At 43.9% G+C, this 16,431-nt stretch overlaps 1 protein-coding gene across 6 annotated transcripts in view; it reads left to right on the plus strand.

The window, feature by feature from the left end:
- The window catches only part of HECW1 (HECT, C2 and WW domain containing E3 ubiquitin protein ligase 1), a 290,701-nt gene that overhangs the window by 269,166 nt on the left and 5,104 nt on the right, over positions 1 to 16,431 (plus strand). For all 6 annotated transcript variants that reach the window (XM_054160975.1, XM_054160974.1, XM_054160972.1 and 3 more), the window contains 5 exons: positions 1,413 to 1,511; positions 2,953 to 3,082; positions 7,462 to 7,608; positions 8,974 to 9,088; positions 10,262 to 10,460. In XM_054160975.1, coding sequence (XP_054016950.1) covers positions 1,413 to 1,511; positions 2,953 to 3,082; positions 7,462 to 7,608; positions 8,974 to 9,088; positions 10,262 to 10,460 — 690 coding nt within the window. The remainder of the gene's footprint in view (positions 1 to 1,412; positions 1,512 to 2,952; positions 3,083 to 7,461; positions 7,609 to 8,973; positions 9,089 to 10,261; positions 10,461 to 16,431) is intronic.

The raw sequence follows: 16,431 nt of genomic DNA on the forward strand, positions 1-16,431 counted from the left end.
CTGCTGTGGAAACAGCTGTAAGAGGGTAACATAATCACTCTTCTGTTGCCAGTCAGCTGCATAGCATAAGCACCTTTCTGGGATGCAGGGGACCCGGAGGCAGCTCCTGTGGTGATGTAAATGCTAATTGGGCCCACAGAGTGCTATTTTGTGCCCCATTTGACATGCTAAGCACTTGTTGTTCTGTCCCATGAGGGTGAAGTTGACTCAACTGATACTCTGTTCCACTTTTGTTACAATGAGACTTGTGTTCCACTCATGCAGGAGGGGTCTTTGCACTGCTCCCTTTAGTGGGAGGAATGGTTTCTTGGCTTTTTGATCTTTCTCATCTTTTGTGCAATAAAACTTCACTATGATGTCAGTCAGCTCAGGCTTGGAGTGCTCACATTTGGGATGCTGGATTTTCATTTTCTCTCCCTTTTTTTACTAATAAGTGAGTTTTGGATGGGTGTTGGGCGTTGTTTTTACAGAAGACAGACTCACAGGTCTGTATTTTTCTGTCTGAGATTACTGATTTGAAACCAGATTTAATGAAAGAACATCTAGTAAGTCATAGAGGAAATCACAGAATGAAAATTTAACAGCTGAACAGACTGTAGTGGACAGGGCACTATTGGACTGTACTTGGAGCAAGACTAGGGGTTGTTATTCTTAAAAAACAGAAACAGTGACAAGTAAATACTGAAGACTGCTGAGCACCACCATTAAGGAAATGTCTGGGAACAGCTTACCTGAGCTTTAGATACAAATTAAAATGTGTTCTTGATCACAGCAGTTAACTTACTTGAACTTCTGTTTCACCTTATAAAGTCAGCTTGTTACCCTTTTAGAGTACCTTAAAGCCTTACCTTGGAAAGTGTTGTAACCAGTATGAAACTGGGAATACTGATTCACCAGCTAATCCTTTGCAGCTGTTTTGATAGTAGGTGCTCTGCTGAGGTAGACCCTTAGGGGATTTTTACAGGCTGAATACTGTGTCTGACATGGCCAGTCTCTGTTAGAGAGTTCAACTAAAGATAAGAGAAGGTGAGTCATAGAATCATAGAATGGCTTAGGTTAGAAAGGACCTTAGAGATCATCTACTCCAACCTCTCTGCCATGGGCAGGAACAGCTGTCCACTAGAATCAGATGCTCAAGGCCTCATCTGGCTGGCCTTGACACAGGGGAGCATGTAACATGCCAGCTGTGTGTATGAGCCCTGTAGGAGGTGGATCAAGAGATCCATTATTGACCAGAGGTGCAAAGGTTGGTGTTAGGTACTGCTTGGGAAAACAGAAGTATATTAATAAACATCAGAAACTGTCAGAAACAAAACCAACAAAACAAACAAACAAACGGTTACTACCTGTGTAAGTTTCTGTGCTGAATGTCTTGAGTTACAGTTCATTTACTCTCTGTTTTTGTATCCCAGGTTCAGGTTCAGTGGTCGTATTCTTGGCCTTGCTCTCATTCATCAGTACCTTCTTGATGCTTTCTTCACAAGGCCCTTCTACAAAGCACTACTAAGGCTGTAAGTGTTGGCGTGCAACCCTGCAGAAACCATGCAGAAACAGCAATCCCTACAGAGACCCAGACCCAACTCAAGGAGTTGCTTTGAGCACCCTCTGACCTTCAAGTTGTTTCTGCTGTTGGTTGGTTGGTGTGTGATAAAAAACAAACACATTGTAGTTCTGCTTTACTTTCTCCAACAAGTTGTCTTTCATGAATACTGTGTTGATTAAAATGCACAGTAAGTGTGATGTTTGCGAACAGACATTTGAAAGTACAGACCTACAACTCCAGAGTTTGCTACTGATCAAACTTCAGCTGCATGGAAGACTGAAAAGCATCTTTGAAGGAACAAAGCAAAACCCTAACAACAAAAAAAAGAGGGAGGCCATGTTGAGAATAATACACATTTCTCATGCTTCACAGGTGCAGGAGGTTTTCTTTCTAAAACACAGCTCAGGTTAATGAGGAATGCTAAGGTAGTTATAAGCAGTGAATATTCCTTGTTGGTCTTTGTCAAGGGTTAGGGCCAGGCTGGCCACTAAATGAGCGACTGATGCTCTTTTCTACTATCCTTTCTATTAACAAACAGAAGCTACCAGTAATATATGACTTTCAATCTCAAGTTCATAAGGTTAACTTTAATTGACATGCTGTCCCTCTAGTTAACAAACATCAGTAAGACAAGGTACATAAAATTTGCAGCAATAAAAAAAAGCCATTAGTAAGGCAGGACTTCAATTAAATGACAGAAGAGCAGAATAAAGCTTAGCTGAAATATTTTATCAGTTAAGATGATTCCAAATCAGCAAAGATACTAGTCTGAACAGTCCTTCAGGTTCTTTAACATAACCTATATTTAATTATGTTTTAAAACAATGAGTATTGCTGGGCTGCAAATGCTCATATCTATGTTGTATCTGAGCTAGTCTGCAAATAGCCTAGAGTGCTCCCTGCATCCTTAGTGTTCCTTCAGGGGATTGAAAGCAGACTGCTCCTGACACCCACCTGCCCTTTCAGCAAACAAGGCCAGCTCCTGATTAGCAGAAATTTAGACTGCCTGGTCTGTCTTGTGTCAGTCTTGTGTGCTCACCTCCAGGATGACAGATCCATGGAAGCAGCCAGGCACAACATAGTGGGGCCCATCCTTTCTGGAGGTAAGTATGTCCTCTGAAGTGCAGGGCATCCTGAAGATTCACATAAAATCAAGCCCCAGGAGTGCCTTGTGACGGCCAGGAGTGTGGGCAGCCAACAGATTTGGCTTTGAGCCCAGCATTGCAAAACAGACCGCTGCAAAACTGCTCTAAGAGGGTCTGTGTAACAGGCTTTGATGTTAACAAAACCAAACAAACTTGATGTTGGCCCTTTGCACAAATCTGTTGTCATTCTTAGTACTACGTTATCCTGCAAATAGTCATGGGGTCCTATATTTAGCCTCATCTCTTTTCTTACCTTGACATCAGGCCCTGTGACTTAAGTGACTTAGAATACCTGGATGAAGAGTTCCATCAGAGCTTGCAGTGGATGAAGGATAACAACATCACAGATATCCTGGATCTAACCTTCACAGTGAACGAGGAGGTGTTTGGACAGGTGAGCACAGCTATGCAAAACATTTGAAAAGCAAATTTGAAGCTGACAAAGCTGAGCATGATGAACATCTTTCTGTCAGAACAGATCCTTTAGCCTTTTGATAATATTTTCTTCTCCTAATTTCTGTTTCTTTCAAGCCACCTGTTTCAATGCAGGTGTATAGTATGAAATACCAGCTCCCCTACAGGCCTGTTGAGCCACACACTGATGAGCAGGAGGAATTCTTTGGAGTGTAGCTCTCCTCTCCAGGGTGTAATTCACACAGATGTGGCATTTGGTGAATGCAAGCAATGTAACTTTAAGCTGATGTGACTGAAAGGTTGGGGTGGGTTAGGAGGGAAGAAAAACCTTTGGTAGGTGGTGTAAGATGTGTCAGCTCTCACCATTATTGTGTCTGGTATTACCTTGTTAGATCTGTGTCTTACCTTGCACCTACTTAATGACTCGATCTGAATTTATTATGCTTTCTACCACTCAACTCTTCCTTAGACGATTCTCTTTAACCTACCTGATCTGGATAATTACAGCCTTATATAGAGCCCAGCCCTGGCTGCAGTGCAGACTGGCAACTGGAGCCAGTGTCTGCTGTGAGATTCTTTGGCTTGTGCTGAAGGCCTCGTGCTCTTTCCTGATGTAACCCATGCTAGACTATTAACTGTCACTGAAAAGCCATGAAGGGATCCAAAACAATATTCAGACCAAGATTAAGGACCTCCAAGGAGATACTGAGAAAACTAGAAAGGCTGAAGAACCAAGCTCACCAAACACTGCAGAAGCTCAGGGGATAGCAGCTAACTTGTGTAAGGAACTTGTGTCAAAGGGAGCAAAGAGATAAGGTGCAATATACAGACAGTGGCTCTTAGCCCTTGAAAATGAAGCTGACAGAAGGTTGCACAAAGCAATGGTAGCTCTGCGACCTCAGGGAGAGTTAAACTAGTTTCTGAGGGGAGAAGTTCTGACCTTGGGAGTAAAAGGGCTGCTCAGCTATAGCTTGAGGGTAACAGAATGCAAGCAAGACATCAGGGGTTATTTTCAAAAGTGAATTTAGTCTGCCTATAGTACAAGGTCATGAAGGATGGTCAGAGTCAAGGGTGGATGAAATGAAAAGGATGAGGCAGAAGAATTGAAGTAAGAAGGGATGGTAACACTGTTATTCCACAGACTTAAATGCAGGGTGTTTTCACGGGCTTTGAGCTGAGAGCTCGCATGGCTTCAAATTGACAGTGCAGTGATTTACCTGGAAGGTATGGCTATAGAAGCCTAATACACACAGACAGACAGAAACACACAGACATATTCACAAAGACAGATGAGACAAGTTTGTATTTACATTGGACAACCACAAAGTTGAATGAGAATCTCAGCCTGAATTGCCCTGATGGTTCTGGAAGTAACATCTGACATGCTAATTACCCCTTACACTCTCCCAAAAGAAAAGCTAGACAATTACATAGGAGTCTGTTGTGGAAGACATGAGATGGCTCCAAAGAGAAGAGAAAAAAAATCACAATCTGTTGTAGATACTGTGATATGAAAGCAAAATAACACTACAAGCCAGAATTTGATGCTGGTTCACATGTTGTCTACTACTTTATTTCATACATACTAAACACTAGCCTTGCTAGATCTAGTGATGGGGGGGAAAGTGGTTCTTGCTGTGAATTCTGGCTGCCAGAATCCCAGAGTCCTAAGTGAAAGTGAGATTTCCCCCCCTTCTGAAATGTGCTACATGCTGACAACAAACTAACGAAGAAATCACAGTCACATTTTATGCTCACAGATGGATCCCAGTTGGAAATTCTTGCATGCCAAGAGTATCTGACCCCTTAAATGCCATCTGAGCATTGCTTTGCTGGATACAAGCATAAATCACAGTGGCAGTTCTGCTAATATTTGGGAGGCTGGATCTCTGGGGTTGGGTAAGGGAAGTAAGATATAGTGGGTCATTGAGAAGTTGTGTTACAACCCTTTTGTCCTGCTTCCACAAGGACTTTACTCTGGGCCAGTCACTACTTCTTTCATTTTATCTTTCTTGTTTGATCTCTGGCACTTATTTGGTTTCAAAGTGTTTTGGGCCAAATCCTCATTCTTGGTACCTTTTTAATTAGAATTCAGCACTGAGGAGTTCTACCCTTCTTGCACTCTGGAGCCTGGAGCACTGCTGTAGTAGCAAAGAAATGATGTTGAACCAAGCATTACACATTTTTACTGGTGGGAACTGGATGCCAGTTAGAGAATTTTACTTCTGAGACAGAAGTGTTAGTTGCTTGTGACCCTAAACACTTTCTCGTGGCTGTACCCAGTAGAAAGTGTTCTTCCAGGACTGTCTCCAAGCTCTATGTGTGAATACATCCTGCCTCTGAGCCCTGGCAATTGCTCCAGTAGATATAGGGAGTGGGCTGGGTGGATGGCAATGTCTCCTTGCTTCTCCAAAACCTCATTTTGAATTCTAGCTCACAGCTGTGGTGCGTGCCTCTATGGGCAAGAAAGAAAAAACAGGGATGGATTGTTACTGATTGCCTGTCCCCAGTTCTAGATAGAGTCATAGAATGCACTGGGTTGTGGAAGGGACCTTTGAAGCTCAGCCAGTCCAAGACCCCTGCAGTAAGCAGGGTCATCCCCAACTAGATCAAGTCACTCAGAGCCCCATCAAGCCTGACCTTGAATCTACTACAACCCTGGGGAGCCTGTTCCAGGGTTCCACCACCCTCATTGTAAAGAACATCTTCCTCATGTCCAGTCTAAATCTACCCCTCTCTAGTTTAAAACTATTCCCCCCTCATCCTGACACTACAAGTCCTGGTAAAAAATCCCCCCTCAGCTAACTTGTAGGACTCCTTCAGGCACTAGAAGGCCACTATAAGGTCTCCTTGGAGCTTTCTCTTATCCAGGCTGAACAACCCCAGCTCTCTTAGCTTCACAGGAGAGGTGCTCCAGCCCTCTGATCATTTTTGTGGCATTCTCTGGATCCCCTCCATCACAACTAATAACTAATTGTATTCAAAATTATATGGATAATGAGGAGTTGAGAAAATCACCAGCACCTCTAGGTGTTGGCAGGAAGTCTTGCAGGAGATGCAGAATACCTGGACTTAGAGTCATGCTTAAAGGTAAACATTTACTCCTTGGTTTTGACAAGTGTATCTTAATGCTGCACTGTCTTGAAGAACTCAGGATGGCAGCTGGGCCTGAGTCTGACCCTCTGGTTGATGCCAGTATTGCTTGTGTGATGGCAATGCAGTGATTTACACTTGGGAATGTATCCTGAACCGGCTAAGAATTCCTGACTCATCACACCCAACCTTACTTGTTCTTGCTGTTTCTCAACAAAGCAACAGATTAGGTGACTCACTCACTGCTCCAATAATCCATAATGTTACAATAGCTTGTCCCTCAAGCAAAGTGACCTAAATACCATATATGCTGTGTGCTGTCTGTTGGGCTAATAAATAGATAAAAATATAAATGATATGTAAATAATACAAATAATTAACATGTATACATGCAGCTTGTTCACTATCTGTGCTGGGCATCATTGTTACAGCAGCAGAAGACTGAAGAGAGCAAAACATTCTTCCTTTTAAATCCACTAGATTAGATGTGAAAATAATTACAAGGCAAATACTATTTTCTCTCAGATGTGAGGAGTATGTGCTTGCTGGGAAGAATAATTCCTTAAATCCCTTCTCAGTCTGAAGTCTTAGCAACCCAAGCCAGCTAAATTAGCCATTATAATGCAACGAAATGCTGTAGCTCTTGGTTTTAAAAGCAGAAGTTCTTTACAAGCACTTCTTGGGTTTGAGTGGCTGATACAAAACTGAATCCCACGGTGACTCTGGCATCTGTGCAGGGTGCTGTATAGGTCTTGTTTAGGAAGGGTATTGGGAGTATCTATTTGGGGCTAATTTCTTTAGCTATTGCCATTTCTGAGTAAAGACTTTCATTAGCACTTGGGGAAGGGTAACACTTGCCTAAGAACAGCCTGCCCGCCCCAGTACTGCCACTGCCATCGCAAGCTGGTGTGATTGCCAGGCCCTCAGCAGGTCATAGGCGGGGAAAGGAGAGGAGAAGGATGAAAAGATGGGCCAGAGTGGCACATTCTACATGGCTTACAGGTGAAGCTTTCCAAATCAATCCTTGCTGGTACAATTTGGAGTAACCTAAAGGTCAGTCCAGCTTTAGCTAGGGATAAGGCCAGGGCTAGGGCTGAGGGGGTGTCCTTCTTTTATCCTTTTTGTTTCTTCTGGAAATGGATGAGAGGCCAGGAGGCCACAACTAGAAACATGCCTGGTTTTCACCTAGATTTTCAAAGTACCGCTTATATCTGAAACACAATGTGATCCCTGCATCCCTATACCATATTTATTTCTGTTCCACAGGTGACAGAGAGAGAGTTGAAATCTGGAGGGGCAAATACAGCAGTGACAGAAAAGAACAAAAAAGAGTACATTGAGAGAATGGTGAAGTGGCGAGTGGAACGAGGAGTGGTTCAGCAAACAGAGGCCCTGGTCCGTGGCTTCTACGAAGTAAGTAAGGAAACTATGCTCCCACAGCCTTCCATTCCCTACCTGAATGAGAGGGCCCCGAGGTTAAACTATGCTTCATCAGTACCCTAGGAATTAGCTGGGCAGCCACACATGGCAAGCAACTGGAGAGCTTGGATCTGTAGATCCAAGGACCTTTGGGTATGACTTGTTTAGCATGAAGGGAGAAAAGAAAGAAATGTATGTTCTGCATATGCTAAAGCATGAGGATGGAGGGTGAACAAGGATGCTGCTTCCCATTTGCAGAGTAAGAGAAGCCAGCATTTGCAAATTTCATTTTACCCTGCTGTGACACAAAAGATTATGAATAATTGTACACTTGAGTGAGGAGTTGCTGTGACGCACTGTTATCTTGAGGGCCTCGTTTCAATGAAGTTGGTCCCAGGATGCAGCCAGCTATTATCTTGCTAGTATTCATGGGTAGTGCTCCATTTTGTCCCAGGATTTGGCTAATTTCTCTTTGCTAAAGACTGGGATCTGAGAACATCCTTCCAGCAGAGCTGCTACAAGGACTGTCAAAGACAGGATGAAAACCTCTGGCATTGCTGACCAAGTCCTGTGGTCGCCTATTCTCACCCTTTACTAGTCACAGTCAGTCATGGCTCTTGCCCTGGCAGCTGTAGAAGTCAAGGGCTGTCTTGTAGAGGGAAATAAATGGAAAGAATGGCAACCCTGGGAAATGAAACAGCAGATAATGGGCATGCAGAATAATACTGATAACAGATCGCTCCAAGTAGTTGTGCGCTGACAGTTACTGGGGTGGAAGCCAGTGAGGCTGGCTTTGTAGCTGAAAGGAACTTGGTCAGTCCTTGGCTGGTGAGGGGGCTCCATACAGTTCACTGACGTGAGCATGTGCATTCAGTAGCTTTCCCCCACTGGGGATACTGCAGGATGTTAAAGCTTCTGGGTTAACGTAATGCTCAACGTGACACTCAGCTGCATCTTCAGTGGATAAAGACCTGGAGGCACTCCTACACAGTTGTAATCAAATTCCAGTGCAAAACCAGTAACAAATAAGTTGTCTATATTAAAAATCCAGTCTGACTATCAAAGTCCCTTGTCAAAATGACTTTGTCACAAAGAAGAATGATCTGCACAGACTATGTCCTGTCACTTGTATTGTTTCATTCTGGTCAAATCTCATATGTCATTCTTTTCTGCAGCTCAAAACATCAGCAAACTCCCTAAAGAAGAGCACAGACTCATCAGCAGAGGAGTGGAAGTTAGCTGTCAGCATGGAAGCTGTGCTAGAAAAAAGAGCTGGCCAACAGAGCCATAGGCTTAGGAGATATTGCATCTGCTTTATTTCCACTCTGAAATTGTGCTTACAAGTGTTTTGTGTTCCAGGTTGTAGACTCCAGGCTTGTCTCTGTTTTTGATGCCAGAGAACTGGAGCTGGTTATAGCTGGCACTGCAGAAATAGATCTCAATGACTGGCGTAACAACACAGAATATCGTGGAGGTAAACTGCACCCTGATATCTTGAGTGTTTTCAGTCTAAAATATGAAGGACTTGGTCTGCCTTTTCCTTCTGTCTTTCCTGAGGGAAATGCCCTATTTTGGTCTGTACCTTTTTGTGAAGAATAACTCATGGACTGAAATGGGTTTGGGTCAACAGATGCAATAATACTGAAATTGCTTCTGCTCCTTCTGTCCAGATTTTAACCACTCCGTTCCTACTGCCTTAGCAGGAGTTTTGACTGTAAAGGACTGAGAAGGATTTGCAGTATTAGACCTAAAAGTTACTCAGCTGACTGTGAATGAACTCCCGACCTCACTAAAAGTAGTACCACAGATCCTCTTGGCTTCAGCATGGAGCTGAATTCAAGAGCTGAATTTCAGGGTTCCAAATTACACTTGAACAACATGCAGATCTTGCTTCCCTGTACCCTCAGCATCAAGCTGGATTTTTTTCTCTTCTTCTCTACTGCTTGGCCTGGTTTCGCTTTAAACACCGAGTATAATTTATCCGGGCTCTCTTGGATAAATGTGAAATATACCAGTCCTGCACTACAGAAGGAAAGTCCCTGAGGTTCACATACCCTCCTCTGAAATGCAAGGTTTAAGTCTTTGCTGCTCACTGCCCAGCCTTTGTATTACCGTGGAATACATGGCTTACCCCAAGCACAGCTGCTCCCCAAAGTTGTTCTCCTCTTTTCTGTGTAGCTATTGCAACAGCCTCAGTCTGGGTTTATGCTGGCTCTCACAAGCACAAACCAAGGCACAGAGCCCCTCAGATGGGAAGCTTGCCAGGGAAGGGCTTGCAGCAGCAACTCCTCTCCATATGTCAAACACTATTGCAATGCAAAAGAGAATTTCTTTGGGAACTAGAAATTGTTGAGTTGTTGTCTCATGCTGTGTGGCATAGCGCAATTAGTCTTCTGTATCTCATTCAGGTAACTCCAGTTCTTGCCAAGGGATTTGTGAGAGGTCGGTGTGCCTCAAATACCTGTTTGAGTTTCAGGGTTTCAAATTATTTGCGATACTACAGTGTCCACAGCCAGGACAAGATGGGGGTGGGACCTGCTGCTCATTGACAAGAAGGTATATTGTTGGGTCAGGATCTTTCCAGCAGATCTGCTGGCCCATGCTAGTGGGAACATATTTTAATCTCTCCTCTCGCTTCTTGGTGTAGGTTACCACGATGGACACATAGTCATCCGGTGGTTCTGGGCAGCAGTGGAGAGGTTTAACAACGAGCAGCGGCTGCGGCTGCTGCAGTTCGTCACTGGGACATCGAGTGTGCCCTACGAGGGCTTCGCCGCGCTCCGGGGGAGCAATGGGCTGCGGCGCTTCTGTATAGAGAAATGGGGGAAAATCACCTCCCTCCCAAGGTATGGCCACCTGGCATACAAAACCAGGGTGCTGTCAGAGGGGTGGGCCTGCTGCTTTTTGCATCTATCTGCCAGGGTAAAGTAATGAACACAGGAAGGACATATCAAGACAGCGAGGAAACAATGGTCGGTTTGTCCTGTAATTACATTCAATGGAAAGTGTTCTCTTTTGCTGCCTCTTTGATTTGCACGCTCAGTTTAAACTACCTTGAATCCTGGGAAATGGTTAGGATAAAGATTTCCATAGGACCAAACCTACTTCTCTTATTTTGATTCTGGAATAGATCCAGACCAGCAGGAGCCTGTCAGCTGATTTTATTTCCTCTGCTTCCAAAATACTAGTAAAAATCCTTGTGAGTTTACAGAGCCATGAAAGCCAGAATCCACCTCTGAGTTTTGGCCAGGGACCTGAGTGCAAGCCCTTGATTTGCACTGGTGGCTCCGCTTTCTCCTCACAAAGAAGCTCGGTAAAGGGACTTCAAACCATGTGGTGATAATATCCAGTTTAATAATACCCAGTTGAGTTTGCTCAGCCAGCTAGGAGCAAATGAGCCATAGTGTCATACAGAGTCAACAGACTTCACAGTGCTTCCCAAAGGAGGAGTCATCTTCCTTTTCAGAGCAAAGGGCCTGGGGCACAGAGAGATGGTCAGACGTGCCTAAGGCCACCCAAGAGGGCCATGGCACTGCCAGTGATACATTCAGCTTTGAGCTGTGCTTCAGCACTTGATCCATGACCAGCACTCATCCCTCCTCACTGAAGTGACCTTTTCTTGAATGTCCTTACAGCTGCCCAGGGCTCTGCCCACATTGTGATTACAGAGCACTTTTCCCGGGGCCGCATCGCAGCACTTCCGAGCTGTTTTTGCTACGTGACCTTGTTGCATAACATGTGCCCTTCAAAGGCTGCTTTCTTCCTGCTCGTATCATTTGTTTTCAGCTGCAGTCCAAAGGAAGGTACTTTCATGGCAGAGAGCAAAAAATCTCTTTTTGCAGACCTTGCAATATATATTCAGACAATCAATTAACAAGGGGGTCAGGTCCAGTGTTCTACTTACTTGTCATTTTGTTTACCCTAAAGCATACTATAAAACAAGGTCTTGAGCAGACCTCGAGAGTCCTCTGGAGAGAGAGTTCAGATATGATCATCCTCTTAGTCCAAACCTGTTCAAGCCGTTGTTTATGCAGTGGGAAGATGCAGGAGCTGAATCAGGGCAGTGTATCAGTGGACATTCAGAGCTGATATCTTATGTGGACACCCTCTGAAAGTCAGCAAAATGGAAGTAAGTGTTTCAAGGTACAGTGCATCTCACCTGAACACAGGCTTTTGAAACATCACAGACAAATCACACCTGGTACATTCTGCTTGATGTCTATCAACGTAGTCTCAACGTATCAACGTAGTCTCTACAGAGACTATGTGGAGAGCTAGAGACTGTGTGAAACCTTGGTGTCGGCACTCAGATCTACAAAAAAAGATGAATGCATGTACGGTCAGTAAGTTGCCTTTCCCCCTCTGAGCTTCAGCCAGCAATGTGCAAAGAATGTCTCTAGTAACAAGTGATAGGACAAAAGAAAATGGCCTCAAGTTGCACCTGGGAGGGTTATATTGGCTGTTAGAGGAAACTTCTTCACTGAAAGAGTTCTCAAAGAGTGGAACAGGCTCCCCAGGGAGGTAGTTGAATCCCCATCCACGGAGGTGTTTCATAGAGGCAGAGACGTGCTGCTGAGGGACATAGTTTAGCACCAGTCTTGGCAGAGCTAGAGAACAGTTGGACTTGATCTTAAAAGGTCTTTTCCAACTGGACTGATTCTGTGATTCTAAGAAAGCTACAGTTTGCTATGTGTGGGCAAGATCCTCCTCGTGCAGCATATCTATAGTCTATATCTGAGCTGACCAATGGGCTGTAGCCAGGCAGCAGCTGGAAGTCACAGTCTTGTGCAGCATTTCTGCAGAGCTCTCTTTGCACTCCTTTCTGGATGGAAAGGGGTGAGAGGGGAGGGTGGACCTTGGTGCATGTACCGAAAATGCCCTGGGCTGACCCATCAAGTTCTGAAAAGGTAATTGGCCTCTTTCTGTTCTGCTTAACTTTCTTTGTGAACCCAGGCATCACTTCTGACCTAGATTCAGTTAGCCCGGAGATACTCACATTAACAACCTGATGTTTGCCTGCTGATGAGGGAACTTGTGGCTCCCCATGCAAGAGGCCTCTTTTCCAGGTGAAAGTTGTTAGCACTTTTTAAAAGTCGTATAGCTCTGCATTCATTTTGGCCAGGGGAAAGAGAAACGACACTTGCTCATGGGGAATAAACACAGCTTGGTCCCAGTGAATTATTACCTGCATTTTTATAAACTTATGGGGTGCTGCCATGTATACACAGTGTTAAGAACGATATAAAAGACAGAGGCTCAACCTGCAGGCTCCCTAAATCTTCGGTTAAGCAACTAAGTAAATGTTACTTTAAACGTTTTGTTTTCTTAATGTTCGATTGTGGCTTGCTCATGTTTATTTAGATTGACTCAGGTATTTGCTTAGATTTAGAGGCTTAGAAGAAGTCATATGTCATATCCTGTAGGCCTTTTGGCCCTCCTGATGTAATACCAGTGTAGCTAACTTTAGCTGTTTAAAATAAGCCACAACAAACCCCCTCCTGCCTCTGACAATGCCCGCAATTTCACAGTTACCCTTGCTCCATGTTTTCAAAGTCCTAGGAAAAGAGGGGGGGAAAAAGGGACTTTCTTGTGTCTTATCACACCTCAGGTTTAGTCACTGATGTGCTTAGGTATGGATTGCACCTCTTAATTACTGACCCAGTAAGCGCAGTGCTGTGAGAGGTGTTAGGGAAGCTTGCAGATGGCTTTCCTGACATCCAGGTAGATGGTGGGTCACTGGGGGTGGGTCAGTCTGGCCTTTTGGGTTTCAGCTGCTTTACAAAGTATCAGGATAACTTTTAGCTCTGTCAGGAGAGTCCAGGACTCCTTCCATATTCTCTCACTCCTGCCCCAGATGGCTGAAGTAGCTAGATGACTCTCCTTCACACCTTGTCCTTACAGTCTGGTGATGGAGCATGCAGCAGCCATTTGCTTACAGTGAGCAAAGCTGTGATGGTACCTGAACCACCTGCCACAGCAGCATGGCACTCTGCTCAGCAAAATGGCATAGTATCTAAAATGCAACCATTTCCAGATAATAACCACTAATAGGTAACGCCTAAAATGCTTCTTGAGAGCAGTGAGGATAAGCAAGGCCTTTTCAGGAAGGCTGAGAATCCAGTACCTTCATTCTGAATTGGTGACCTTGTTCATCCAGTTTGCTGTATGAACAGGGTAATGGTGGGCAGTGTGTTTACCTAAGACAAGTAAGAGTCAGATTACACCAGTGGTTTGTTTCTGGAGTGTGCTATCTACATTTACTTTGAGACCACATTCTTTAGAAAGTTAAATATGGTAGAACTCAGAGATGTTGCTCTGATTCCCACATCTCTAGATGATGACCCTAAAGCAGGCCCCAAAGAGACTCCCAGATTTACCCATCTCTCAGTATAAGTCTGCAGCATGGTTTCTTCCAAACTGATGTAACTTTTAGTATGAAATAACAAGTTCAACCACTTGTTGAATTGAGTTTTACTCTAATATGCAAACCTTTCTCCCAGAATAGAAGAGTTAGGTATTTTATTTCCTGAACTGGTTGCCTGAGTAGCGAATAGATGGAGAATTCTTCCAGCTTTAGCCTCTTCAGAAGCAGGAAGTCTCTCTTCACCTTTCCTAGGTCATGCAGATATTGAATACACAACCAGTTTAGCAGTAGCTCCACCAGAACTTATTCAAACATTACTGAACAGACACTGGCTTTCTAGCTGGAATAGCATAGCTTCATCTGTTATTGTGGGAGCAGAACTCCTGGCCCCAAACAAGCCTGTGCAAAGAACTAGCAGTGTTTGCTACTATAGCTATAGGAGGCAGTCTTCAGTCTTCAGCTGGCAAACTGTTCAGTGCCTAAACATGCCACTGCCCTACCTTCTAGTTGTGCTCCTCACCTGGACGAAACTCCAAGGTTATTTCTGTTGGAGTATCAATTAAGTAAGGGCCTCTGATTGTATCCCAGTGATTCAAATAATCACTTTTGACACAATGAGGTCACTTTCCCCAGCAGTGCTGAGCTGCAGCTACCCTTTCATCAAATGAGATTTCCGTTCAGCAGAGTACTATTAGCAATTGCCACCATGCTGTCTGTGGGTTGTGTGTGATAAAGGTTGCCAGTGCCAGTAAATATCTGATCTTTTTTAGGAGAATTGTGTCCCTATTAGATAACCAAGTGTTTAACCACCCCAGAATCCCATTCAGTAATTAAAAAAATAATAATTCTGTGTGATTACAAAGAACTTGGTTCTCATTTCCTTCTTTCCCTGTGATCAGAGTGTGTGCTGTCTTTTATCTCCCATCCCTCTTCTCTTTTCTCACATACAACAAAAATGCCATCTTCAAGTCTGCATTCTTCTTAAGCTGTGGTTCCCAGGCAGCACACAAGTGTTCCTTCTTACAAACAAAAAGAAGTTCATACTTTTGGGTCCTGAGGTTGATCAAAGAAGAGTTTGTAGGTTCATCTAAAGAAAGCAAGGTGACAAGGAGAAATGCCTAGTTTCTGCCTGACAGGCATGATTAGGTTAGACGGCAAGTCTTATTTTAGTTGATAGGTTTGAGCTATAAATAAGGTAGGAGGGGGTTCTGTTCTCATTTACTGCCTTTGGATTCCCATCATTATGGGAATTAAAGGAAGTGACAAAGAAAAGAAGAATGCAAAAATCTTAAAGGCTTATAGTCATAATTTTTTGAGAGAATTCTTTAAACAAAATAGCACAGCACTGTGAACAGTGAGCAAGATTAAAGGTTCAGACCCAGCAAAACTACTTTGAGCAGTAAAAACAGACTGCCAGGAAGAATGAAATTTTAAGTGGTCCATTTACTGCTTTACTTACTGGAGGATGAGGGCACATGAGGGTCAGAGTTGGTTTACATGACTTTATCTTGCATTTTTTTCCAGAGAAACCAGAATCCTTTCCATAAACGCTCTTACCAATCTAATTCTTATTCCAGACCTCTCACTCCGTGAACACCCTCTCAGATGTCAGCAGGCTGATGTGGTAGGAGGCTTAATCAAGGGAAGAAAGACTTTTCTCATTACTAGGACTGTTTCTTGTGCTGCTGATGTAATGTTTTCACCCCAATATGTGCAGCAAGCATCCCCTGAATTATGCTTCCTGTAGTCACTCTCACTGGGATCAGTAATAGGAGATCAACACTGTTGAGGAGGAATTTACCCCTTCAGAGAACAAGGCACAAAGTTAGGCAGCAGTGGATGTTATGGAAAATACCCTTGGGTCTTCATTGCCTTGCGTGCACAGGCAATGTCACACAGCATATGGTCATAGAACCACTGAATCATATCAGTTGGAAAAGACCTTTAAGATCATCAAGTCTAACCCATATCTAACTCTACCAAGGCTGGTGTTAATCCATGTCCCTCAGCACCACATCTCTTTGAAACAACTCCAGGGATGGGAATTCAACCACCTCTCTGCAGAATCTGTTCCAGTCTTTGAGAACCCTTTCAGTGAAGAAGTTTCTTCTAATATTGAACTTGAACTTCCTCTGGTGAAACTTCAGGTCATTTCTTCCCATCCCATCACTTGTTACTGGGGAGAAGAGACCAACCCCCACCTCATTCCAACCTCCTCTTAAGGTGTTGTAGAGAGCAATGAGGTCTCCTCTCAGCCTCTTCTTCTCCAGACTAAACAACCCCTCAGCTGCTTCTCACCAGACCTGTTCTCCAGACCCTTCACCAGCTTTTTACCTTCTCTGGGCCTGTTTCAGCACCAAAATGTCTTTCTTGTAGTGAAGGGCCCAAAACTGAACTCCATACTCAAGGTGTGGTATCTCCAGTGCAGAGTACATGGGGACAGAGTGGAGGCT

Source organism: Dryobates pubescens, chromosome 4 (genome assembly GCF_014839835.1).
Source record: "Dryobates pubescens isolate bDryPub1 chromosome 4, bDryPub1.pri, whole genome shotgun sequence".
NCBI classification, from domain to species: domain Eukaryota; kingdom Metazoa; phylum Chordata; class Aves; order Piciformes; family Picidae; genus Dryobates; species Dryobates pubescens.